General features: G+C 36.9%; 1 protein-coding gene and 1 long non-coding RNA gene across 11 annotated transcripts in view; one reads left to right on the plus strand and one right to left on the minus strand.

The window, feature by feature from the left end:
- Nucleotides 1-26,765, plus strand: part of kcnk4a (potassium channel, subfamily K, member 4a) — a 56,959-nt gene that overhangs the window by 16,783 nt on the left and 13,411 nt on the right. For 2 of the 9 annotated variants that reach the window (XM_068213304.2, XM_073922528.1), the window contains exons 4-10: nucleotides 106-188; nucleotides 288-338; nucleotides 408-780; nucleotides 906-1,085; nucleotides 11,497-11,683; nucleotides 17,021-17,157; nucleotides 20,284-22,029. In XM_068213304.2, the coding sequence (XP_068069405.1) occupies nucleotides 106-188; nucleotides 288-338; nucleotides 408-780; nucleotides 906-1,085; nucleotides 11,497-11,683; nucleotides 17,021-17,129 (983 nt within the window). In that variant the 3' untranslated portion in view covers nucleotides 17,130-17,157; nucleotides 20,284-22,029. Of the gene's footprint in view, nucleotides 1-105; nucleotides 189-287; nucleotides 339-407; nucleotides 781-905; nucleotides 1,086-1,175; nucleotides 2,763-11,496; nucleotides 14,082-17,020; nucleotides 17,158-20,283; nucleotides 22,030-26,765 lie in introns of those variants that run through there. The other 7 variants (XM_073922530.1, XM_073922531.1, XR_012390220.1 and 4 more) reach the window with 6 other exon arrangements.
- Nucleotides 9,430-11,043, minus strand: LOC137487564 (uncharacterized). Of its 2 annotated transcripts, none has more exons than XR_011006169.2 (5): nucleotides 10,999-11,043; nucleotides 10,330-10,463; nucleotides 10,048-10,205; nucleotides 9,837-9,932; nucleotides 9,430-9,665 (listed from the first exon to the last, which is right to left on the minus strand). It is a non-coding gene; the product is annotated as an uncharacterized lncRNA (long non-coding RNA). The 2 variants fall into 2 exon arrangements; XR_012390221.1 differs by having other exon boundaries at nucleotides 10,024-10,205.

A 26,765-nucleotide genomic window follows, 5' to 3' on the forward strand; every position in this document is an offset into this window, starting at 1 on the left:
CAGACCTTATCAGTTCTTACATCATTCTTCATTAATGCTCTTGTAGTTTTGCTATTGCAGCCTGTTTTCTCTTTAAGACATTTCTCTTGCTCTTCTGTGTTGCAGACGAGTATGTGAAGGGCCCACTGCTGGGACGAGGTGGATTCGGCTCTGTGTTTGCTGGGATCCGCAGGTCAGATGGACTGCCAGTAAGACGTTTACTCCACTCTTCATTCAGTCAGCCTGATATCAGTAATGTGATGTGTGATGATCAGGCAGGTGTGATTTACTGTGCTTTATCTGTCTAGGTGGCCATCAAATATGTGTCTAAAGACCGGACGCAGAGGAGACTGAGAGTCGTGAGTTCAATGTGAAGCTGTTGTTGTGTTCGATTCAGTTCTGGAGATAATGGAGTGTTTGTCCTGCAGGATGGTCAGGGTCGGCTGCCTCTGGAGGTGGCACTGATGACCCGCGTCACTTCAGCTCCTGCCTGCCCTTATGTCCTGCAGCTGCTGGACTGGTTTGACTGTCCCAGACGCTACGTCCTAATCCTGGAGCGGCCGTCTCCTTGCCAGGATCTCCAGAGCTTCTGTGAGGAGAACGGCTGTCTGGACGAGCGTCAGGCCAAGAGAGTGCTGGTGCAGTTGATCGCGGCGCTGAAACACTGCGAGAGCCGCCGCGTCCTGCACCGGGACGTCAAGCCGGAGAATCTGCTGATCTCCACAGAGTCCCAGGACATCAAGCTGCTGGACTTTGGCTGTGGAGATCGGCTAAAGCGCTCGGCCTACAAATACTTCTCAGGTGGGTCTGTGTTGATGAAGGAAACTGTATGATTGAACTGGAAACTGTTTGATGATCCACTAAAGGGAGTTAATGTGTACTGGAGAGTTTTGAGCGGGTGTTTGTGTTCTCCTTGTGTCTTTCAGGCACTCTTGAATATGCTCCACCTGAGTGGTTCCACAGACAGCGCTATCATGCGGCTCCAGCTACAGTCTGGTCAGTAGGAGTGACCCTCTTCAACATCCTGTGCGACCGTTTCCCCTTCAGAGGCGCACGGAGGGTCACGTCCAAAAGCAGACTGCACTTTCCCAGACAGCTGTCCACAGGTAAGAGACTCATTCAAAAACGAACATCATGTGGTGAGCGAGCAGAAGTGTGTTGCTCTGTGTTTCTGAAGACGGTGTTGTGTGTAACAGAGTGCCGTCAGCTGATTCGCTGGTGTCTCAGTCCAGCGGCAGCTGATCGGCCCAGTTTGGATGATATTGAGAGCCATCCCTGGTTACAGTGAACAGGTGGCCAATAACATGACACTTATCTGAATGACAGCAGTCATGGCTGGGCTTGTATTGTTAGGGTCAGTCTGGATTAACGCTGTGAATGATTTGTATAGGGTGAGCAGGAGTGACACAGGAAGTGCAGAGAACTGCTGAAAGCAGAGCCCCAGACGGCCACAGATCAGCTCCAGCAGCTCAATATGGAGATTTTATCTGATAATAAATAAATCTTAGTGGTTAATTCAGTCCAGTGTATGTCCATATGTAGAATTCACATCACCTGAAACTAATGACAAACACAGATCTCATTAACCAAACAGATTCATGTGCAACATTGAGTCCTCACCAGCGCTACAAGAAACATTAATTTTGATTGTTAACTAATTACTAATACTATTACTATTATGTCCTATTAATTGAAATGATTAAACATTGAATATTATATTTAAAGTTGTTAATCAAAAATGAAAATTATAATTAAAATAAGCAAAAACACATACATAAACACACATATAACATTTTTACTTTCATTTAAGTTGCTGTAAGGAAATGTTTTTGATTGCCTGCTTTTTGATTAGCATCTATATGCAAATTATAAACTGTAATTCCAGTACTTTTGGTATTATATAATTGTTTTACACAAATTTATTTCAACACCACAATAATACTTGTTGAAAGGAGACTAAAGTTGTTTCAAAACACAGATTTTCATGTGCTTCTGTGATCAAGAATAATTTAATAGAAATATGTACCACGACAGATTAAACCACGACAGATTATTTATTTTTTTATTTTTTTATTTGACATGGACATCACAATTACACTGGACAACCAAATCCATTTGTTTAAGTGTTTTAGCAAACTTGCTAATTCTCAACACCTGTCCAAAGGATGCTTAAAAATTGGCAAAATGGAAAATATAATAAATACATATACACATTACAATTCTATACATAAAATTAGGAAATTTTATGGAAATGGACTCACTGAGTTAAATGAAAATTACTGAAGGTAATAGAATTACTATGGCAGGTAATAAGACATGCTGATAATAGATACGGTTAGAATAAAAAGCAAGTAGTAAATTGCTTATTAGGCACTTTCTCATAGACAACCTGATATAAAGAAAAATCCGCATCCAGTTTACTACATTAAAAACATAATGAGAACCAGTTAAGCATTTTCTCATTAAATATAATTAACGTTTAATGCATTCATATATTCCAGTGATAGTAAATCACTATGAGTGATTTCTACTCTAAATAAACACCAAAAGATATTTTAAAATAAATGTAATTTTAATAGTATCTGGATACAGCCTTTATGAAGCAAGCTGAAATTGCACCACTCAGTGATGCAATGTCAGACACAATGCACTCAATGGAGTGAGTGACATCACTGTAATGGGTTAGGGCTGGGGTTAGGTGAGTGCATTAAAAAGCATTGGATGCAGCTTAGATTGCACTGCACCAGGTATGGGTTGATCTCATATTAAAGTGATGTTATTGTAAAAAAAAAAAAAGATAATTAAATTATACCAACAACAATAACTGTAAGCAAAAGAAAGCTGGTAAAAAAAACATACAGTTAGTGATAATGAAAGGATGATCCAGCACACATGGTTAATGTTAGGCCTGTTAATAATCTATATATTTATATATATATATATATATATATATATATATATATATATATATATATATATATATATATATATATATATATATTAGGGCTGTCAAATGATTAAAATAATAACATAATTAATCACACTTTTTGTGTAATTAATTGTGATTAATCACAAAACGTAATTAATCATAATTAATCACGAAACAGCGTATATAGTACAACAGGGTTTTTCAAAGACTAAGACAGTGGGCCTCCCTTTTAACACAACTTATCCATTGGCGCCCCCCTCCTCCCAAACATGCACGCACGCGCGCACGCACACACAAACACACAAATTCTGGAGGATTTCTTGCTACCTCATCATGCTCGGTTTCAAGGTGTCGCCGAAGTTTAGCGGGTCTCATGCTGTCATTAGCCAAAATATCTTGACAAACCACACATAAAGGTCGTGGTTCATCAGCTGGTCCTGTCCACGTAAATCCTAAACTCAAATACTGATAATCATATCGTCGTCTTTTGGGTTTAAGCCCTGAACTTGAAGGCTTTGAATCGGGGGTCTCAGAAACAGATTCATTGCATTAGCAGCATGTTTAGCAGGCATATACCTGTAACGTTAATGTTAACTTCTTGCCAAATAGAAGCGAAATCACAGCTATGGCCTTCTGGGTAAAGGTTTTCTTATTTTTAACGTATTATTTTTTTAGCTTTGTTTACTTAAAACGTTTAAAAATAATAAAAAATACATATAATAATTAAACTTAATTATTATATTTTTATTATATAATTTTTTTCCTGCGCCTCCCCTGACATGCTCTGGCGACCCCCAGGGGAGGCGCGCCTCACACTTTGAAAACCCCTGTATTACAAGAATAAAAACACAGGCGTGTAAGTGCCATTTGAATTTCAAAACAATCAATGCCAATAACAAACAAAAATGATTTCAATGTTGGTATTCTAAGTGGACTACAAACACACACACACACACACACACACAGATAACGCGTGCAATACAGTGGACCCAGTGAGCGAGGGAGGGATGCCTTCAGATTCGTCAACACGCACGATCGCATTCATCAAATTTGCTTAAACTAAGCGTTCTAAAGTCTGGCTGTATTTTACAAGCAAAGATTCTGACACAGCAACATAAAGCATGACGCTTTACAAAAGGGGGGAAACATGTCAAACTTATGAAATGTGAGGGCTCATGGACGCAGCTTAAAGGCAGAGAATAGGGCTGTCTTTGACAGCTTGCGACTTCATTTGCCACTTTCACTACAGTACATTAACATGGACACCAATACTCCGCTTTTATGATTAGGATAATACTGATTAAAAGTCCACCATGTAAGCAGCGATTTTTGATTACCTCAAAGGATCACACGAGTCCAAAAATGTGGAGGCTTTTCTTTCCGTTCGCCATGAAGTTTCAAGTTCCATTAAAATATTTTGAGTGAAAACATGCTGAATGAGAGTGAACTGCTGAACTGCAGTTAAAGTCTAAAGATTAAAAATGAAACACCCGAAATTGCATGAAACTCTGGAAGAAACGCAGGATAGCCTGGTGATGCGTCTTTAATTGTTTTATACCGATACTTTCCTTCTAAAAGCACATCCTTGGTCTTATTCAAATTTCTTGGCACGTTAAACACACACAGGACCGCCCTCAACCCAAAAGTGACCGATTTGCGAATGAAAGTTAGGACCTGTGGCTGCCTAGGTCGCCTCTATGCCTGTGCCATCCCTGAACACATGTCGGCCTCAACAGGAAATGAAAAAAATACTGCAACTGTTTTATTTGCATTATTTTTTTAATGCATTAAATATTTAAAATTAATCATGTGCGTTAACACGCTAATTTTGACAGCCCTAATGTGTATATATATATATATCCCTCCTAAAATATTAGCCCCCCTTTTTATTTTTTTCCCCAATTTCTAAAATAAAAAACACATTTCTAAACATAATAGTTTTAATAACTTATTTCTGATTCATTTTATCTTTACCATGATGACAGTAAATTATATTTTACTAGACATTTTTCAAGACACTTCTATACATTCTAGACATTTAAAGGCTTAATTAGGCTACTTAGTTTAACTAGGCAGGTTAGAGTAATTAGGCAAGTCATTGTATAACCATGGTTTGTTCTGTAGACTGTAGAAAAAAATAGCCTTAAGGTGCTAATATTTTAACCTTAAAATGGTGTTTTAAAAAAATGCTTTTATTCTAGCCTAAATGTAACAAATAACACTCTCAAGAAGAAAAAACATTATCAGACATACTGTGAAAATGTCCTTGCTCTGTTAAACATCATTCATCTCAAAGAGAACCAATCGCACCAGTACTTTGTGCAAATAAATGGTAGCACGCGCGCGCTTTTAATAACTCACGCACATCACATCGCCCGTCCACGCAAGTGCTCAACCTCTCATTCCGTATTAACCTGCTTTCATTTGCTCGCACGAACACAGTTATTTTTGTCCATCATGCTGCTTCTCAATTCTAAGATCGCATTTGCACAAATATTGGGCCATCTTTATTGTTGAACCTTGCTTTTAAGAAAACTACAAATTAAAAAAAAAATTGTAACAAGCCAAAGTGGAAAATAGCAGCGACAGTCTAACTCGCCACAGCTGAAATCACGCATTTGGCGGGTTGTCGGGTGTTACAGTTTTTCTCGATTGCTTGGATGCAGTTGTCAACTGAAACTCCACATTTTCAAAACAGTTAACACATAGGCCTAAACTGCGGCACTCATGGTCAAAATGACACATTTTGCTTGGAAAAGGCACATATCATGTCAAAACATTTAACATATGCAACAAAAGCTAGTTTTACCTTCAAACAACACAACTTGCAAACAAGTATATGAGCTCTTTCAATTAATCATTACACAATGGACAACAAAATACAAAATACAGAACTCAAAATGCACCACCATTGCTTGCCATTGTAGCTTATAGCCAATGGCATTTGTTGTCTCTATTTGGGCTGAATTTGAATTGGATCAAGAATAAGATGTGCTTTGATTGAATATATATTAAATTCATGACATTTTTCAAACTGTGGCTGAAAACTGAAATACTGTATATAAAAAAACAGACAAAAGTAATAAAATACTGTAAATATTAGAGAAAACACATGTAAACTAATATACAGTCAAAACTATTGGGAGTATAGGACATAGCCATATTGACCTCCTCCATCAATGCTGGCACAGAACAACACAGACCTTCCACCGTTTATATAAGGTTTACAGAATGATGGCTAATTGAAGATTTGTGTGAAGGAGTGTCAAACCGGTGCTTCAGTGATTTCATACTGATGTTGGTAGTTCTTAATAGTTAGGAACAGATGGTTTCTGTTTGGTTACCAAAACTAAAACAATGGAGTTTGGACTGCTTGAATGACATCTGTGTTAAATGTTTGGAAAAATGGTGGGGAAAATGTGTCAACCCAATGAGAAAGGGTTTACACATTTGCAAGACCGGTCCTCTGCTCTGCTGGGATAGTGATAATGAAAATGAAGAGGAACCTAGTTTCTTTAACCAGGTCAAAGCAAACTAGAAAAACTGTAATGTCAACCCCTGATTATAAAGTGTGTAAAGGTAATACTTTACAGTAAAGTCTTATTAGTAAATGTTAGTTGATGGATTAACACTTTGATTGACTTTCTCCCTTTGTACATGTCATCAGAGGGGAAAAGCCCCGCCCATTAGTGACAATCTCTTTCTCATTAGCATAAACAACCCTGAGTAAGAAGCAGCCCATTTGAGTTTTCACCTGCTGAAGATAATGCCAGCGCCTAAGAGGATTATAAATGTGGAGATTTAGGATGCGCAAATGAACAAAGGAAAGTGTTTCAGTTTTTAAAATAGATAACAGACACTATGGTGATGCACAGGCTTTTGTAGCACCGCTCTCTTTTGGAATGAGCATATTCTCACTTGAATTTAAAGTGACAGTCACCAAAACAGCACAATTTGTATCAAAGCCTAAAAGGGAGAGTTTCAAAGAGTTGAAAAAAATTATTAATATTTTGAGCTAAAACTACAAATACACACTCTAGGGACATCAGAGAATTGTTTTACATCTTGTAAAAACGGGCATGATAGGCCCCCTTTAATATTAGCTAAAAAAAGAGTTGAGTTTTTTTAGTTATTAACTCCATTTAATAAAATAATTACAAATTGGAATCAGATTATGATTACATTTTTAATTTACACCTAACATTTAACCAGTTAAACTCTGCTGTTATTTTGGGATTTTCGCCTGGATTTTGCCTACCCAAATTTAAAAGCTTCCCAAATCGACATGCAGAGGTGTAAATGCAAAAAATTGGCATCATTTTAAAGAAAACCCTTTGAATTTTCATAAAACACTATTGAAAGTGTTTAAAATAACTGTATATGTCGTCTGTGTTATAATAAACACCTAAAAAAGAGGCGCTTTTTGTATTTTTTTTATAAACTCAAATTTAAAAGTGTACCTTTTAGGTTCTGTGTGGTCTAGGGTGCTGTAATTAATTTTGGTGGTTCCTACACATGTCTGTAATCATAGTAAAAAAGAAAAATGTCTCTACCATAATATATGCCAAAGTTATTGTATTTCACCTTATGAGAGGTGCTATACAAGCCACAGGGCTAGGTAAGAGATAACGGCTGTCTGTACTATCTGGGGCTGCTTATTGATCATAAATGTATTGTTTTCACTTCTGCGCCATGGAATCACCGCAATTCATTCGACAACTTTTTGATATGTAAATATAATTCAGTAAAAAGAACGCTAAAACTGTTTGAGCACCGGCAAGAGCTTTCATTTGAGCTATAACTTGTACATGTGTCATATATGAACCATATGAAAATGAACCAATGTAAAATACCCAGCTCGGGTATCCAAAATACTGTGTATTTAAGTGTAAATAACTTTTGTACAGTAGAACCAAAAAACCAAAGTGATGCATATGTGCATAAAATATAGATTCTACACTTTCAAATGAAATCACGTAAGGGGGTCTGGTGCAATGCTAGCCCTTTAAATCTTAAAGCGAAAGTCGATGACATCACGGACCCGGTACTGGGTCAGCAAAGTTTAACTGGCTAATATTAGTAAAAGCTTTCATAGTTTTCATCGCAAGTTTATTTAAATGAGCTAATATTAATGATTGGAGTTCAACTATCGTCATAAAAAAGTATGTAAAAAAAAACATACTTTTTTACCTCAAATGTAGTTTTTTCCCATCTACCAACTGTGTCTTCCACAGGACTCAAAGTTTCATGTGTGGCATAAAAACTAAACTAAGCATATGTGCAGTGATTGAGTTGATAGGTAATAAGTTCCTATTTGCAGAAATTGGGTGTTAAATTTCTCCCATGTTGCAACTAACTCTCGGCTACACTGTAATCCCGAATAAGTTGACAAAACTCAAAAAATTTGAGGTAATCAGTTACGTCAAATTTTTTAAGTTATGAAATTATCTATTTTAAGTAAACAGAAACATTAAGTTTTGAGTTTGTTGTACTCATGCAAGACACTTCACCTAACTTAAAATACCCAAGTTACTCAGCTTATACGTTTTAATTGCAATTAACTTAATTGTTTTAATTTTTCCAAACTTTAAATACTTAAGTTACCCAGCTCATACATTTTAATACCAATTAACTTAATTGTTTTAATTTTTCCAAACTTTAAATACTTAAGTCACCCAGCTCATACATTTTAATACCAATTAACTTAATTGTTTTAATTTTTCCAAACTTTAAATACTTAGTCACCCAGCTCATACATTTTAATACCAATTAACTTAATTGCTTTAATTTCTTTCAACTTTGAATACTTAAATCACCCAGCTCATACATTTTGATAGCATTTTTTAAAATTAACTTCTCCATCGTCAGTTTCACAAATAAAATAAGGCATTCGTTAAAAAAATAATAAGTGCACATTCTGTGAAGTGACTCGTTTAGTGTAAACTACACAGAAACTGTATATATATATATATATATATATATATATATATATATATATATATATATATATATATATATATATATATATATATATATATATATATATATCGTTGAAGTCAGAATTATTCGCCCCCATTTATTTTTTCCCCCAATTTCTGTTTGACGGAGAGCATATATATATATTCAGTCTTGGTTGAACTATGATTCTGTCATTTACTTATTCCAAACCTGTTTAAGTTTCTTTCTTCTGTTGAACACTTAAAAGGTTATTTTTGACCAAAAAAAAAAAAAAGCTGAGACCTGTAACCACCGATTTCCACAGTATTTGTTTTCCTATTAGAAAGTCAGTGGTTACAGGTTGTCAGCTTTACTTAACTTTTGTGTTCAACAGAAACAAGAAATTCAAGCAGGTTTGGGACAAGTGAAGAGTTAGTAAATGACAGAATTTTACATTTGGACAAACTATCCCTATATATAATAAAATGCACCCTTACGAATTAAAGGTAAATAAATGTTTTAAAGTTACTACCCCAGAGACAGTCTTTATTAAGTAAAAAAAAACAAAGCAATCAACTCATTCTTTAAGGTTTCCATGCTACGAGACTTTTTATTTTCCATCATCCATGCCAAGCAAAACTTTTTGCACAAGTTCAAAGTCCTTTACTATATATTATGTGAAGAACATACATTAATCCATACAAGACAAGAAAGGTCTGGAAGTGTGCTGTGGGTGGTGTCCAATTCATTCTTCAGGACAACAGAGACCCTCAGTGAATGCAGGGCCAATAAAGCATCTTCAGTCAGCAGGATTATCAATCTAAAAATATAATTCAAGGATATTAATGTAAGGACAGTATCAAAATGACTGAGCCAATATTATATGATTCATCAACTATCTGTGATTACAAATATGTTAAGTAAAAGTTTTCAAAACTTTCATCTTTTTATTAAACATGCCTAATTGTGAAAAGAATGAATGAAGTCTTACCAGGGTGTTCCTAAAGAATCTTAAGTCACGCTCACGCAGCAAGACCAAAAGACCTCTGATAAGAGTAGTCCGTCATGAACTGACATCATGCAGTTCCTGGAAATCAAGTATAATAAATGATGAATAAATGATTTTAAATCAATTAAAAAAAAAAAAAAAAAAATTCAAATTATATTTTAATGTATACTTTAACACGTGACCCCAAACATACCTGCTCATCATAAGCCTTTAAAAGATTAGCCAGGGTATCTGCTGTCTTGCCAGTTTTGGATGCTGTTTGCCTTGAAATTGTCATCAAATGAAATAGGTGGTGGTCCAGTTGTGCAAAGAATTTGTGGGGAAAATTCTCATTTGTAACATGTTGGTACTCTGCAAACAGCAAAAAGAAACAAGAGAGAATTTCATAAAACAAACCCACACCACAAAATATACAATTCTAGAAAAAAATTTATTAATATTATTATTATGTTTCATTTACTTATCTATTTTTTACCTCAGATAAAAAATCAGGTGTTGATCAGATGTTGAAAGCAGGATCTTCATGTTGTAAACTGAACTCAAGGTCTAGCTGAAGTTTCACTTTCCTTGTAGTTCCTATCTGTAGTCAGCAACACCCGACCTTCAATTCTGTAAGTACACAAAGTCACAGTGTCATTTAGCTGAGAGTGGAAGTAGTACAATTGCATGATGTCTAACGTTAACCTCCAAAACGGTTAGCAATAGAGCTGATTATCATGTTAGTTGCTTTGATTTGATGAACACAGATTTAATTTAAACAGTATTGAAATTTCTAAAACTGAATAGGACGACAAAGAAATTTAAGGCCTGATTTTAAAAGCTAGAAATAACAAAACTTACCTTATTGTCTAATGATGTAAAAATATATAGACTAAAATATTTATATTTTTAAGATATAAATATATTTTAATATTTTAAAATATTATATTTTTATATTTTAATTAAAAATATATTTTATTTTATTTTATAATATTTTTATATATTTTAACGTTAGTTAGCAACAAGTGAGGCTAAACATGTTTTCTGTAATGTACGACATGTAAACGCACCCTGATTAACTCTACATTACATTGAACTGTTACTGTGATTATATTAATTAAAACATACATTTAATATTTCTTGGATTTGTAAATATTTTACTTACTGTAGTGTGAAGCGAGGCCGATCCGCCATCTTGAAAAAAACGAATGAAGCATGAGCACGTACGTGAACCTGGATGACGTCAGACGCAAAATCACTGGGCTGACAGATTTTGAGTTAATGAAACTTTAAAGAGACATTTTGTATAAATTAAACCCAGCAGAATTGTTCACCTTACTTGAAAGATTAAATTTTTTCAATCTCAAAAATAAGAAAAAGTTCTAAATACTCATCAAGGTTAATTAAGATAAACGAATTTTAATGATTTAAGTTAATAGTACTCAATTCAATTAATTAGTTACAGCATTAGGGTTTACAGTGTACATGAGATTATTTCAGAAAGAATCAGTTTGCACTAAAGAAAATGGATTTGTAGCCCTAATAAGCATCAAATACCATTTAAAAATAGCAAAGAACTGCAGTATATTGTGTTTTTTAGGATGTCGCTATGTTTTTGGATCTGTATCAACAATTTATACTGTGATTTTCTTTTGCTGAACAGCGCAAGGGTGTGAAGCCCACCAGTGTCCGCATAATCTCAGCTGTGTTCTCCATCCTGATTGGCTGCTTGGTCTTCATCGCCGTGCCGACCATGGTGTTTCAGGAAGTGGAGAGCTGGAGCCTGCTGGAAGCGGTGTATTTTGTTGTGATTACACTCACCACGGTGGGCTTTGGGGACTATGTGGCAGGTGCACAAATATACATACTATAATCATTATGTTATTCGGTTTACTGTGTCATGTGACCGTTTGATAATTCTGTTAAGGAGCTCAGTATTGTATTATGCAAGGAAACGCAGGATGTTTTGTGGTCCAGACGGCCATCAACTCGCAGACATTTATTTCATTTAATTATCGGTTTCTGAAAGCTGTAGACACTAATTGTAGCAAAACTAATTGATATAGCTATAATAACAGAGCAGAGCATGCACTTATCAGTGAAAATCTTTCGAGATCTTAATAAGTAGTTTGTCATGTAAGACGTGTTTTTGTCTAAAGTCACTTACAGTACACTTATTAAAATATAAAGTTACATGTACTCCATTAAATTCACTCATCCCAGTCTATACAGCGGGGTAAATAAGTATTGAACACGTCAGGTTTTTTCCTGAGAATAATAATTCTAAAGGAGCTGCTGACATGGAGTTAAACTAGATTTTGGTAAAAATCCAAACAATACAAACGTAAAATTAAACAAAACGGAACAAATCTGAAAAATTAGTTGTGTGTAATAACAATGGAATGACACATGGAGAAAGTGCTGAACTACTGAAATGTGTTTAATACTTTATTTAAAAGGCTTTTTTGGTAAGGGCAGTTTAAAGATGCCTCACATATGGAGAATGAAGTCACTTGAGTTGCTCAGGAGTTGTTGGAATATCTAGCCAATTCCATGCGTGTTCAATAAGAAAAGGTCTGGAGAGGATTTTCTTTAATGTCAAAAATTGTAACAATTTATTGGATACAAATGAACAATTAGATGACAGAGCTCTGGGTTACATTACCCCAATGCAATACAAGAATTACATTCAAGAGGTTCGCAACTAACATACATTTCCTGACTCCAGCATATATACACAACTGATCTTAACAGTAGGAGTTTTGTTGTAACGTCATTTTTCAGTCATTGTTCAGTCCTCCATTGGCCGCACCTTTGACATACTTCCTCCTTTTCTACGAATTCTGTGCACAACAACAAAGCATACATCTTTCTGTGCTCTGTGTTCAGTTTTAACACCTCTCTTCAGACAGGAAGTTTCTGCAGAGCTGAATTTAATTTTGGACCCGCATCTATCTACTTCTGCAAAAATGCTAATTAGTATGCACAGCACTCACCCACAACATTAGAAGTTCAGTTAATATATGACCCTTACATGACCAATACAAATAATTGTTTGATTAAAAGAAAAAGAAAAAATATAAATAAAAAATAATAAAAAATTATTCATATTTTACAACAGAGTGTAAAAATCTTGATGGTTGTGAGGGTCTCATCTATCAAATCCGATCTTTAGTTTGTAATTTATATTGGGTTCAGGTCAGGTGATTGGCTGGGCCATTCCACAGCTTGATTTTCTTTCTCTAAAAGCATTTAAGAGTTTCCTTGGCTGTGTTTTGGATCATTGTCCTGCTGAAATGTCTACTCTGGTTTCATCTTTTTGAAATTAAAAAATAGCTATAATATAGATTTACATATTTATAATGAAGTTATAGAAAGAGTAAATGCAATTAAGTTTCTTGGTGTTGAATTGGATCAAAAAATTAAATCAAATAAATAGTGGGATATCAAAATTAGTCAAAACTGTAGCAATAAAAAAAGTTTTATCAATGTATCAATATCTATCAATGTATATATTATATAATACACTTATGTTGCCATATATGAGTTGAAATTTGGGGAAATTACATATTAATCTAATCCGTATGTACAATTCAGAAAAAAGTAATTAGATTGATAGAACATGTGGGGTATTTGGAGCACACAAATCCTTTATTTTTTAAATTGAAGATACTTAAGTTCAATGATTTGGATTCATTTAAAACAGCACAATTTATGTTTAAAGCTAGGAATAAATTACTTCCAAAATGCATACAAAACTTTTTTGAAGAAAGACAAGAGGGATATCTGAGAGAAGAACAAAATTTTAGGAGGTTGAAAACAAGGACAACTTTAAAAAGTTTGTGTATGTCTGTTTATGGAACGGTCTATATCAGATTTTTAAACAATATCAGAATAATATTCAATTTAAAAAGTGGTATAAATATATATTATTAAAGGAATATAATGAGGAAGGTGATTGAATAAGGATCAAATGAGAAAGGCATGATTTAGTTTTAATTAATGGCTGTTTGCAGTACTATGTTTTTTGGGCTCTATGTTACAAAATGTCAAGGTACAAATGGAATCAAACATATAATATGTCTAAGATGCCAAAAGGATAAAATATGTCCCATGTAAAAAGAAGAGATAAGTAAAAGAAGAAATATGGGTGGGAAAATAATAAGCTTGTGCTTCATCCCACTCCATGTTCAGCCATGTTGAAATGTAATTTTTGTTAATGATATTTTATGTATGATATTTCTGTTCAAAAATAAATACATCAAATAAAAAAAAAATCAGATCAAATCTTCATCATCCTGCTAATGTAGATGTTGGACTGAAGCAGCTCATATTCGGTAACATGTTAGAATAACTATCCATTATAAGAAGTTAATAGTCCAATAATAAACTGTTAGTTAATGAGTTATAAATCACTTGTTAAATAAAAGTTAATAGTTTATTGATTATTTATAACTGGGCCTTATAGATTGTCAATAGATAACTTACAAACTGTTAGTTAACAAGTTATGAATGACTTGATAACTGTATTTTAATGATTTATAACTATACCTAATACATTAGTTATACATCAGGGGTCACCAATCTCGGTCCAGGAGGGCTGGTGTCCCTGCAGGGTTTAGCTCTAACTTGCCTCAACACACATGCCTGGATGTTTCAAGTATACCTATTTACACTTTTTACAAAAGAATTTGGAAACAATGACGTTTAAATCTCACAGTATGTAATGTCCGTGTACTTAATACTTACTATCCCGCTATGCCTACTGTACACTACCTGATAAAAGTCTTGTCATCTATCCAAGTTTTAGTAAGAACAAATGATAATTTGACTTCTAGTTGATCATTCGGTATCAGAAGTGGCTCAAAATAAAATATGATCATGCCTTGATTTTTAATTATTTAATTAGGATAGTAAGGTCTGTGAAAAGTCTTGCCACTTAACAGAAATAATGTACAATATAGAATATTAAGTCATACTGTTGTGGAAAAAGAATGAATATTGTGTATGACTCCCATGAGCTTGGAGGACTGCATCCATACATTTCTGCAGTGACTCAAATCACTTATTAATAAAGCCATCTGGAATGGCAAAGAAAGCGTTCTTGCAGGACTCCCAGAGTTCATCGAAATTCTTTGCATTCATATTCAATGCCTCCTCCTTGATCTTACCCCAGACATGCTCAATAATGTTCAAGTCTGGTGACTGGACTGGCCAATCCTGGAGCACCTTGACCTCCTTTGTTTTCAAGAACTTGGAAGAAGCTGAGGTATGAGAAGGAGCGCTATCCTGCTGAAGAATTTACCCTCTCCTGTGGTTTGTAATGTAATGGGCACAAATGTCTTGACACCTCAGGCTGTTTATGTTGCCATCCACTCTGCAGATCTCTCACACGCGCCCATACTGAATGTAACCCCAAACCATGATTTTTCCTTCACCAAACTTGATTAATTTCTGTGAGAATCTTGAGTCCATGTGGGTTCCAATAGGTCTTTAGCAGTATTTGTGATGATTGGGATGCAGTTCAACAGATGATTCTTCTTCTTCTTAAAAAAAATCCACCTTCTGCCACTTTTTCAAATGATCAACTAGAAGTCAAGTTATTAATTTTGCTCTTAAAACTGGGATCGACGACAAGACTTTTGTCAGGTAGTGTAGGTATGTCCAGATAATCATTCTTTGGCACCTTTCATGAGCAAATTTCATGAGTTGAATCAGTTCAACACTGTAGCTGGAATTGATCACCAGTTTAGCTGACCAGAGTAAGGATCTGTATCTCAACATAACTGTGTATTGACATTTAAAAAAAATTGCATTAAAATCTCTGCAGTGACCAAACCATCATCAGAAGAAAGAGTCAAAAGACTACAATAATCTTTGCAGAAGAGCTTTTTTTTGTAGACAAAGAACAAAGCGCACATCACAAGCCATGTTTCCATCCAAAGATGCTAAATAAATTTACGCGCAAAACTGGAATATTGCATAAAACAATTGCAAATGAAGAACTGTTTCCATCTAACGAGTCCAAAATTATAATTTCCTGATAGACTGGCACCAAATATCAAAAGAAAAATGAAAGTTGCTGCGTTAGGAGAATAACTTGCGTCTTAAAACATGTAGACGAAACGCACATGTTATCTTGCATCTTGTGCTCTCTCATGTCATCTTGCTTTTGGAGGAGAAAACTTCATTCGTGAGATCTCCATGTTCTGCTGATGTTTTCCATCAAGGATTGCCGTCACTTCTTTCTCATATATAACATTTAAAAATGTTCGGACCTCATCGTCCACCCAAACATTCCTGTCAGATTCTGCCATTTAGTGATCCTATGATCTGTTGAAACAAAAATCACTTTTTTTGATGCTCATGCTGGAATTCATTCGGTACATGCGTTTCCATTATAGTTTATGTAAATTTGTAACTAATGTGCGCATATTTTGTTATGTGCATTTTCAAAATGTATGCGCATCTTGGTGTTTCCATCTAGGGCTGGGGTGTCCAAACTCGATCTCGGAGGGCCAGTGTCCTGCTGAGTTTAGCTCCAGCTTGCTTCAACACACCTGCCTGGAAGTTTTAGTAATAGCGTGATTAACTGATTTGATTAGGGTTGGAGTTGAACTCTCCAGGACACCGGCCCTCCAGGACCAAGTTTGGACACCCCTGATCTAGGGTTATTTGCGATATTCCAAAATGCACATAAAATAGGTTGATGGAGATGCAAGTACTATCACTTTCTAGCCAACTGTCCAATCACAGCAGAGGAAGGACGGTAACCAACAGTACTGCAGATTTTTTTGAATCACAGTAAACAAAGCGTCTAAACAGATAATAATAATAAACAAATGATGTGCTCAGAAGCTCTCAAATGGCCACAGTTATTTGTTTTAGAGAAACACTGGCCAGCTGGCTACAAACCTTTTGGTAGACACACAGCCTAAGAAACTTCTTTCTTTAAAAAAATCGTACTGACCTCAAAGCTTTGAATGCTAGTTGTTGGTCCAGCTTAACTTGTATTTAACTCAGAATATTCCTTTAAGTGCTCATGGGCACTACGGTGATTGCTCACGGCTCAATCCTCAAACCAACAATCTTCCTGTTATACCAGCTCTGGGCTTTAACCACTAGGCAACGCCACCCTTGTGAACAACCCATGTGTCATTATCATTACTTTTTTCTCTCTATTCCAGAGAACAGGAGAGATGGAACGCCCCTGTACAAGCCATTGGTGTGGTTGTGGATAGTGTTTGGTCTGGCGTATTTTGCATCCATCCTCACGATGATTGGGAACTGGCTTAGAGTCCTTTCAAAGAAGACGCGTGCAGAGGTGAGAGAGAACAATGGGCTGATCTAGTTATTATGGACCATTATTGTTGTTTTAAATTGATTTCATATGAATAGTTGTTTAACAATTAACATAGGTGTAAAAGTCCCCACTAATCTACTGTACGTGTTTTTAAAACATTGAATAAAAATGTAAATGTTTGCACAATGTATTCCAATTGCTTATTGAAATTACAATTCCAAATCAGAAAAAGTTGGGTCAGTATGAAAAACGGAACTACAAAAAGAAAGACGTGATATCTAAATTTGACTTGTATTTCATTGCAGACAATATGAACACAAAATATGTCATTTCATTTGTAAATATACATCCTTTCCTGTCATTCAGACCTGCAACACATTCAACAAAATGTTGAGACAGGAGCAATTTAGGGCTAGTAATCAGGTAAATTGGTTAAATAATTATGTGATTTGAAACAGGTGATGTCAACAGGTGATTGCAATTATGATTTGCTACAAAAGCTGCATCCAAGAAAGGTCTAGTCGTTCAGGAGCACAAATGGGCTGTGGATCGCCAGTTTGCCAACAAATACGTAAGAAAATTATTGAAATGTTTTAAAACAATGTTCCCCAAAGAAAGATAGGAAGACATTTGGATATTTCACCTTTAACAGTGCATAACATCATTAAAAGATTCAAGGAACTTCAGTGTGTAGCTGAAATTCTGTGACCTCCGATCGCTCAGGCGGCATTGCATTAAGAATCCTGATTCATCTATATGTAATATCACCACATGGGCTCAGGACTACTTTGGAAAACCTGTCAAGTAGCACAATACCTAGTTACATCCACAAATGCCAGTTAAAACTTTACTGTGCCAAAAGCAAGCCCTATATTAGCAATGTCCAGAAGACTTCTCTGCGCTCAAAGGCATCTGGCATGGACCGTCACACAGTGGAAACATGTACTTTGGTTGGATGACTCAATATTTCAGGTATTTTTTGGTAGAAATGGATGCCATGTGCCAAAGAAGAAAACAATCATCCAGACTGTTACCAGCAACAATTCCAAAAGCCAGGGTCTGTCATGGAATGGGGTTGTGTCAGTGCCCTTGGCAAAGGTAGCTCGCACTTCTGTGATGGCACCAATGCTGAAAGTACATAGAGATTTTGGAGCTTTTTTTTGGTTCCTTCTTTTCCAAAGACGCCCATGCATATTTCAACACGACAATGCAAAACCACATTTTGCACACATAAAGTCCTGGCTGCGGAGGAAAAGGATACAGGAACTTGACTGGCCTGCCCGCAGTCCTGACCTGTCTCCAATAGAGAATGTGTGGTGCATTTTGAAGCGTAAAAAGTGACAACGAAGACCCCGTACTGTTTCCCACTTTAAGACTTGTTTGCAGGAAGAATGGGACAAATTTACACCTAAAACACTTTACCACTTTGTGTCTTCAGTGCCTAAATGTCTTTTAAGTGTTGTGAAAAGGAATACAAGAACCAATGCAACAATACATTTGCAAGAACCAAATTTGTAATACATGTTTATTTTGGAGAAAAAAAAAATAGCAAAATTATGAGAAACACATTAAATTGCAATGAAAAACAATTCAAAGTAAATTTAGAAATCACTACTTCTTTTTTTTTTATTTGCGTTTTCCATACTCTACTAACTTTTTCTGATTTGGGGTTGTAGTTTTATACCACTTGAGTGATATGGATTACCTTTACATTGATTTTCTAATCATTTTTAAGCAAAAAAAAAGGTTAAGGTGAACAAAGGGTCAGTGTAAATCTCTCAAGGTTACATTAAAATATAAATCTCAGTGTAATGTGGGTAAGAAAATGGTGACAAGATTTTCATTTTTGGGTGAACAATAGTTTAAAATTTACTGATTTACAGATTCAAGCTGCGGCCACAGTGGGCTTATCCTCCCATAGATGTCCATTCACACGCACGCGAATGCGTCAGACCAGAAACGCAGGGTCATGCGACAAGTTTTGCAGGTTGCTGCGGTGCAAAGTTCAAGCTCGGTGAACTCTGACCTGCGAAATCGCATCACTTGACTGCGGGAGACCAATCGAGGATCAAAACATGACCTCTGTGGACAGAAATTTCAAACATGGAGCAATCGCTCGCTTTTTTAAATGTCTAATAAGCTTGTTTAATCCCTTCCCTTTTCGCAGCACCGCACAACAGAATATCGCATGCTCAAACTCTAATGTGACCGCAGCTTTATACAAATATTCAGACTGATATCTGCCAATTCTCCTATTCCTTTTTATTTCTTTCTGAAAATGAACGATGAATTCCTAAATTTTGATTCTTTCCATTTCCTGAGTTGTCTTAGATAAACTGGTCTTGGTCGATTCAATTCACTAATGGGTCGTAGACAACAGTAGTAAAAATGTATGTGTATATATATATTATATGGGAATATTCCTTCATTCATTTACTTTTTGGCTTAGTCCCAAATGAACTGCCAACTTATCCAGCACGTTTTTATGCAGCAGATGCCCTTCCAGCCGCAACCTCTCTGGGAAACATCCACACACACTCATTCACACTCATACACTACGGGCAATTTAGCCTACCCAATCCACCTGTACCGCATGTCTTTGGACTGTGGGGGAAACCGGAGCACCCGGAAAAAAACCCACGCGAATGCAGGGAGAACATGCAAACTGGCTCAGCCGAGACTCGAACCAGCGACCTTCTTGGTGTGAGGCGACAGCACTACCTACTGCGCCACTGCATCGCTTATTATATAGGGATATTTAAAAATAAAAATTATATATTTATTTTGTTTAAAGCCTGATGTTTGAGAAAATATGTACCTTTCCTTTCCTACGTTAAATACTACATTTCCTAACAGCAAAAATTAAGAAAAAACAACTCTTAAAACTGCACAAATTGTATGAAAGCATTTTATTTCCATTGCTGGACAGTTATCTTCAAACAGTGCTTTTATGTTATATGAAATTATTAATAATATTTGTAATAATATGACTTGTCAAATCTGTGTGAGATTTGGATTTGTGTTAAATGTTAGTTTGTTAAAAAGTGTATGACAGTTTTTAATTCATGTTTGTTAAGCTACTATCTCTTTCTTGTACCGCAAAGTAATTCTTTCTCCCTTTTTTGTGGCACTATTTATCTCTTTTAGATGGAGGAGCTGAGAGCTCACGCCACAGACTGGACTCAAAACATCCAGAACATGTCTATGGACTTCCGTATTCCCGTTCCACTGGATCTTAATGACCCCTTTCAGCTTCAGCGGAGACGCAGAAGGAAGCGCCACCACCACCATCATCATCATCATCGCCACCCAAGACCAAACACAACAGGACTGACTCATGGGATCTCTCTTGATGCCGATATTATCAGAGAGAACGGACATCTGATCCTTGGCTGGCCGACATGCAGATACAAACCAGCTTCAGAAGTACTGTCCCAATCCAGGTCAATGAGCAGGATTGATGGAGCGCATTATGAGATGAGACCAGGATCACGGCTGACAGTAGGACCGACGTCGAGATCCATCTCACGGCTAGAGCTAAAACCAGCATCCAGAGCCGGGTCCAGAGCCATTTCCAGATCCCCCTCACAATCCGAATCGGGGTCATTTTCTGCATCCGAGACACCATCTGAGTCCTGGTCGGAATATGAATACGAGTCAAACTCCTGTAACTCAGAGGATGTGGAATCTGGAGCGAAGGCATCACGGAGATCACTGGAAAGTCAGAATGATGTTCCGATTGTGGTAGTTGCAAGCTGCAGTCCACCCCGTCCGTCCCTTCTGGACTTCTTTGGCGAGAACCTAGCCTACATCGACGAGTCTTCCGACGCTCTTAGTGATCGGGTCAAACCGTCAGGACAGAACCGTCAACGCAGACCAAAGAGGAGGAGTATGACAAAGCGGCAGCCTGCTGGACTACAGAGGGAGGTCAGTAATGAACTACAACCCCCATCACATCCTCCGACTCCACCACCTCCAACATCTTAGCTTTCAAAATCACTGTCAAACACTGTCAACCAAAATGACTTGCGTAATGAACTCTGGCTTTCAGAATAGCACACTACATCTTTTTTAAATTATATATACGATAAATCAGATCCTCCACTATTTTGAGATTGCTGTATTTAACGCAAATTGTCGGAAGATTTCCCACTTTTTTTTTTTTAGTTCAGTCTGGTTTAAATTCCTGCACCGTCACAGAGCGCCATCTGCACAGTTTTACATTCAAAAACAATAGTATTTGAGTATAGAATGTGCTCGTACGGTTTGCAAAGCCTCTCTTGTACACACATTGGATCATTTACATCAATTTGTTCAAATAGTCGTCAAACAATACGGTTATTTATTGTTTTTATCGCAAATTTGACCCTGGACCACAACATCAGGGATAAGACTACATTGTTTGGAAATTGAGGTTTATACATCATCTGAGACGCTGATTAAATAAGTTTTATATTGATGTTAGTGATGGGTCGTTCATGAACGATTCGTTCATTTTGAACGAATCTTCAATATGACTCGGGAACTATAGCTGCGTCCCAAATCGCATACTTATGCACTTACTACGCCATTTTGTAGTAAAAATAGTATAAGTAGTGTGTTCACATTGAAAACTCTAAAAATAATAAGTGCACACTTTAATTACCCGGATTCAGGGTAATTAGACCTCATTCAGCCGCTAAAATGAAGCGTGGAATGATGGACACATCACGCACTCAACGACCGCAGGTTTGCTCACGTAGCGGAAGGGCGGAGCTATCGGGCGCACATGTTGGATAACTTTATTTATTTTGGATGGTGAAAGCAAAATTTTCCTACAAAAGTGTTTATAGCGCCTCCCGATGGTGAATGCGGTTATACTCATGGCAGGTATTATTCGATAATTCGGTTGTTTATTTCACTGATTTGGCAACCGTCAAACGTCATCAGGGAAACGGTTTGAATTTCCGCTTAGTAAAAAAAATGTTAGTGTGCCATTTGGGACGACACCACACATATACTATGCTGTTGAGTGTGTAAGTGCATAAGTACATAGTGCATGAGTGCATAGTGTATAGTGTGCCATTTGGGACGCAGCTTATGAGTCCTCTCTGGGAGTGATTCGTTCATCCGTGTGTGTGTGCACATTTGTGGAGGTGGTATCGTTCATTTTAAGTCTTGAGTCGTTCATCGCGGAAAGGCGGAAGTCAATCATATGCGTTTAGAGACAGAAAAAGTATTGATCCATTCATCTCTCGAGTCCTCTATCTGGTTTGAGGCATTTGTTCCTCATGGGCCAATCATATACATTTAGAGCCGGAAAAAGAATTGAATTGAAAGGTGAACTAATTATCATGGCTCCTATTGACTCAGACTGTGTACCATAGTTAAGATTATATGTGACTATCAGTGTAACGTGAATGAACCACTGACATTTGAAGAGGTAAACTGAGCAAAGAGACAATACCTTCATAGACAAAAGAGCAGGTAAACATTGAATTATTATTTTCTCCTTCTTATAGTATTCTGTTTATGACTTATTTGTCGTGTGATCAACCTTTTGGGCTAGTTAGGGACCGAGCACCGAACGGTGCAAGGCCCTATTGGAATTGCTCCGTTTCTTATTATTATTCTTCCGACTTCTACCGCGGAATGAATCGCGGTTTTGAGGGGCTCAACATGCCCGAAAACTCACGAAACTTTGCACACACCTCAAAAGTGGTGAAAATTTACGTTTATTATGGGTTTCGGAAGTGGGCGTGGCAAAGTGACTCGACAGCGCCACCTATAAAAATTAAACGGACGAGCCCCTGATCTACGAATCACGCACATGCACGAAAATTGGCACACACCTCAAACATGCCAAAACATACGAAAAAGTCTCTTGAAGCTATATCTCAAACCCAACAGGAAGTCGGATATTTTTAACTTCCTGCGGCGAAAAAGTGGCATTTTTGCCATTTCCAGGCGTTGTATTTTAACGAACTCCTCCTAGGGATTTTATCCGATCGACACCAAAATTGGGTTTAGTCATCTAAAGGCCTTGGCGATGTTAAATTGCAAAAGCTTTTGAGTTTTCGGCGATGGGCGTGTCTGTGGTGGCCTCGCAAACTTTGATGATTCGCCACAAAACAGGAAGTTGGTATAACTCAGGCATGCATTATCCGATCTGCTTCAAAATTCACACGTTTGATAAGAGTCCTGACCTGAACACGTTTACATGCAAATATCCAGATACAATTGTAGCGCCACCTGCTGGCCACAGGAAATGACATGTTTTACAGTGTAACAAACTCCTCCCACAATTGTTTTTGTATCAGCACCAAAATTGGGTGGTGTTATCTGAAAGCTCTAGCGATGATATATTGTGAAGATCTAGAGTTTTCGCAGAGGGGCGTGTCTGTGGCGGCATGACAAACCTCAACGCTTCGCCATGGAACAGGAAGTCCTTATAACTCAACCACAAAAAGTCTGATCAGCCTGAAACTTCACATGGTTGATAAAAGTCCACCCCTGAACACATCTACATAACAATATTGAGTCAGTCATAGCGCCACCTGCTGGCAGAAGGTAGTTTGGCTTATAACTCAGCCACACAATGTCTGATCTGCCTGAAACTTCACATGGTTGATTAAATTCCTCTCCTGAAGACATCTACATGCCCATAGAGTCACAGTCATAGCGCCACCTGCTGACAAAAGGCAGTTTGGCTTATAACTCGGCTAAACAATGTCCGATCTGCCTCACAGTTATAGCGACACATGCTGACAGGAGGAAGTTTGGCATAAATCTTAGATTTTCTCAGATTTTTTAAATATCTCAGCTTAAATTATTATTGTTTCCTCTTCTCTGTCATCCTGCGGCCACTGGGCGGCGGTGAGCCCGGGTGCGAGGTCCCTATCATCGCTGCTTGCAGCTTTAATTATAGATGTGTTTGGAAGCAATTCGTAACATTTTAATAATATTTTGGCAAATTCAACCAAATGAACAAAATGACTCGAAAAAAGATTTGTTCATCTCGATGAACGAGACTCAAAGATCCGAGTCAGTAAAATGATCCGAACTTCCCATCACTGATTGATGTTTGGTTTGTTAGAATAGGTCTTTTTGGCAGAAATACAACTATTAGCAAATCTTTAATCTGAGGGTTTTAAAAAGCTAAATAATTTGGAAATAATTTTTTTAAGTTAATAATAATAATTCTTCACATTTATAAAGCGCATTTCTGCACACTCAAATCGCTTTACACATTTTAGGGGGGATCTCCTCATTCATCACCAGTGTGAAGCATCAACCTGGATAACACGACGGCAGCAATATTGCGCCAGACCGCACACCACACCAATGGATGCAGACATGATGCAGTTTCAGACCGATGCAATCTCGGCCGCGCATGCGCATTTATATCGATGCAATCTCAGATGCTCACACACATTTTAACATGTGTATTCTCGTGCACGTTGTGGCGGGTCAAAGACGGAATTACGGCAAAATACGGTTTACAAACTAAAGGTACGACTGACAAAATAAATTCCTATGTATCTATACACATAACTATAAGAGAAAGTGTGCCCGCTTGTGCATGTGTGGCTGAGTGCTTTCTGATTGCGAATGCCTAGCTGAGATTGCATTAATCTGAATGCGCATGTCTGGCTGAGATTGCATCGGTCTGAGACTGCATCATGTCTGCATCCAGACCCTTCTCCACCACACACCAGCTGATTGGTGGAGAGGAGACAGAGTACTGAAGCCAATTATAACATAGGATGGTTAGGAGGCCATGATGAACAAAGGCCAGTAGGCAAATTTGGCTAGAATGCTGGTGTTCGACCCTACCCTTTTTTTGAAGGACATCCAGGGGACAGGACCTAGGTTTACATGTCATCTGAAAGATGGTGCCCACTGAGCAATATAGAGTCCCCATCAATATACTGGGGCGTTAGGACCCACACAAACCGCAGGTTGAGCGCCCCCTGCTAGTCTCACTAACACCACTGCTTAGCTTCAGTGGACAACCATGTGAGAGTTGCTGGCGTTTGTATAAATGTTATATTTACAATAATTGTTGTGTAAATTAAGACAAATTCTTAGAAATGCATATAAGTATTCAGAATTTTGATATATTTATGGAGGGAAATTTACAAAACGGCTTCATGGAAGCTGATGCTTACTTATTATTCTAATGATTATTGGCAAAACATAAAAATGCACAATTAACCCTTTCATGCATGGCGTCCACATTTGTGGACAGTTAATTTAACTTAATTTAAGGTTCATTAATCATGGTAATTTTCTCCAAACCACTTGAGGGCAGTGTCGGTAGACTGTCAGCAGCATTGTCACAGTGGCTACTCTTTTGCATTCCAGTTATTAGCTGCGTCCCAAATGGCACACTATACACTATGCACTCATGCACTATGTACTTATGCACTTACACACTCAACAGGATAGTATATGTATGTAGTGGCGTCCCAAATGGCACAATAACGTTTTTTTGCTAAGCGGAAATTCAAACCGTTTCCCTGATGACGTTTGACGGTTGCCAAATCACTGAAATAAACGACCGAATTATCAAGTAATACCTGCCGTGAGTATTGCCGAATTCACCATCGGGAGGCGCTATAATCACTCTCGTAGGAGAATTTTGCTTTCACCACCCAAATAAATAAAGTTATCCAACATGTGCGCCCGATAGCTCCACCCTTCCGCTACGTAAGCAAACCTGCGGTCGTTGAGTGCGTGAAGTGTCCATCATTACACACTTCATTTTAGCGGCTGAATAAGTGCATCATCCGGGTTATTAAAGTGCACTTATTATTTTTAGAGTTTTCAATGTGAACACACTACTTACACTATTTATACTACAAAATGGCGTAGAATAGTGCATAAGTATGCGATTTGGGACGCAGCTATTCTTTGCTTGATGACATCATTAATCCAAGATGGCCGACAGTGATGGCCGTGTGCTAAATGCCTCAGACATATCTATAAAAAACGTTTATTTAAGGGGGGCAACTGAGGTGAAAAAATATCAGTATGTACAGAAAAGTATGATGAATATGTTAGTAATTTATTAAATTTAGTGTAAAATGTAGTTTTTATTCACCAAAAACCAACTTTCCACATATGTCGACATCTTGCAACAGAGTCAGATTGCATAAAAGTCCTTTTTTTCTGTAACCTGCTAGTATCTATTCTTTTTTTAAAGATGTTATAAATTCCTTATTACAATATAAAACGGACATTTAACAATTATATTAACATAAATATTTATTTAAACCGACATATTACAGCATTAAATGGCAATTTTACACATTTATATGAAAACAAATGAGCATTTTGCCTTCTAAACAGTGAAAGAATAGGTCAGGAAGTCAGTACAGAATAATTGAGAAAATTCCAGTGGGAGTGACAGCAGTGATGAGTATGTGTCAGGTTACCCTGTGTCCTGACAGCTTTGTGGGCTTTCACACGAAATAAGAATAATTTATTGCGTGCTGTAAAAAGACCAGTTTCAACTAAAAATACTATAACTGAGATGATTTAACATGAAGTAAGATAGGGATGAAATAATAAGTTACAATCAGCAGTAAATGTTTTCCATGATTTATCCATACTGCAAACCTTTCTGCATATATATAACTGCTGTT

This window comes from Danio rerio, chromosome 14 (genome assembly GCF_049306965.1).
Source record: "Danio rerio strain Tuebingen ecotype United States chromosome 14, GRCz12tu, whole genome shotgun sequence".
In the NCBI taxonomy this organism is placed as follows: Eukaryota; Metazoa; Chordata; class Actinopteri; order Cypriniformes; family Danionidae; genus Danio; species Danio rerio.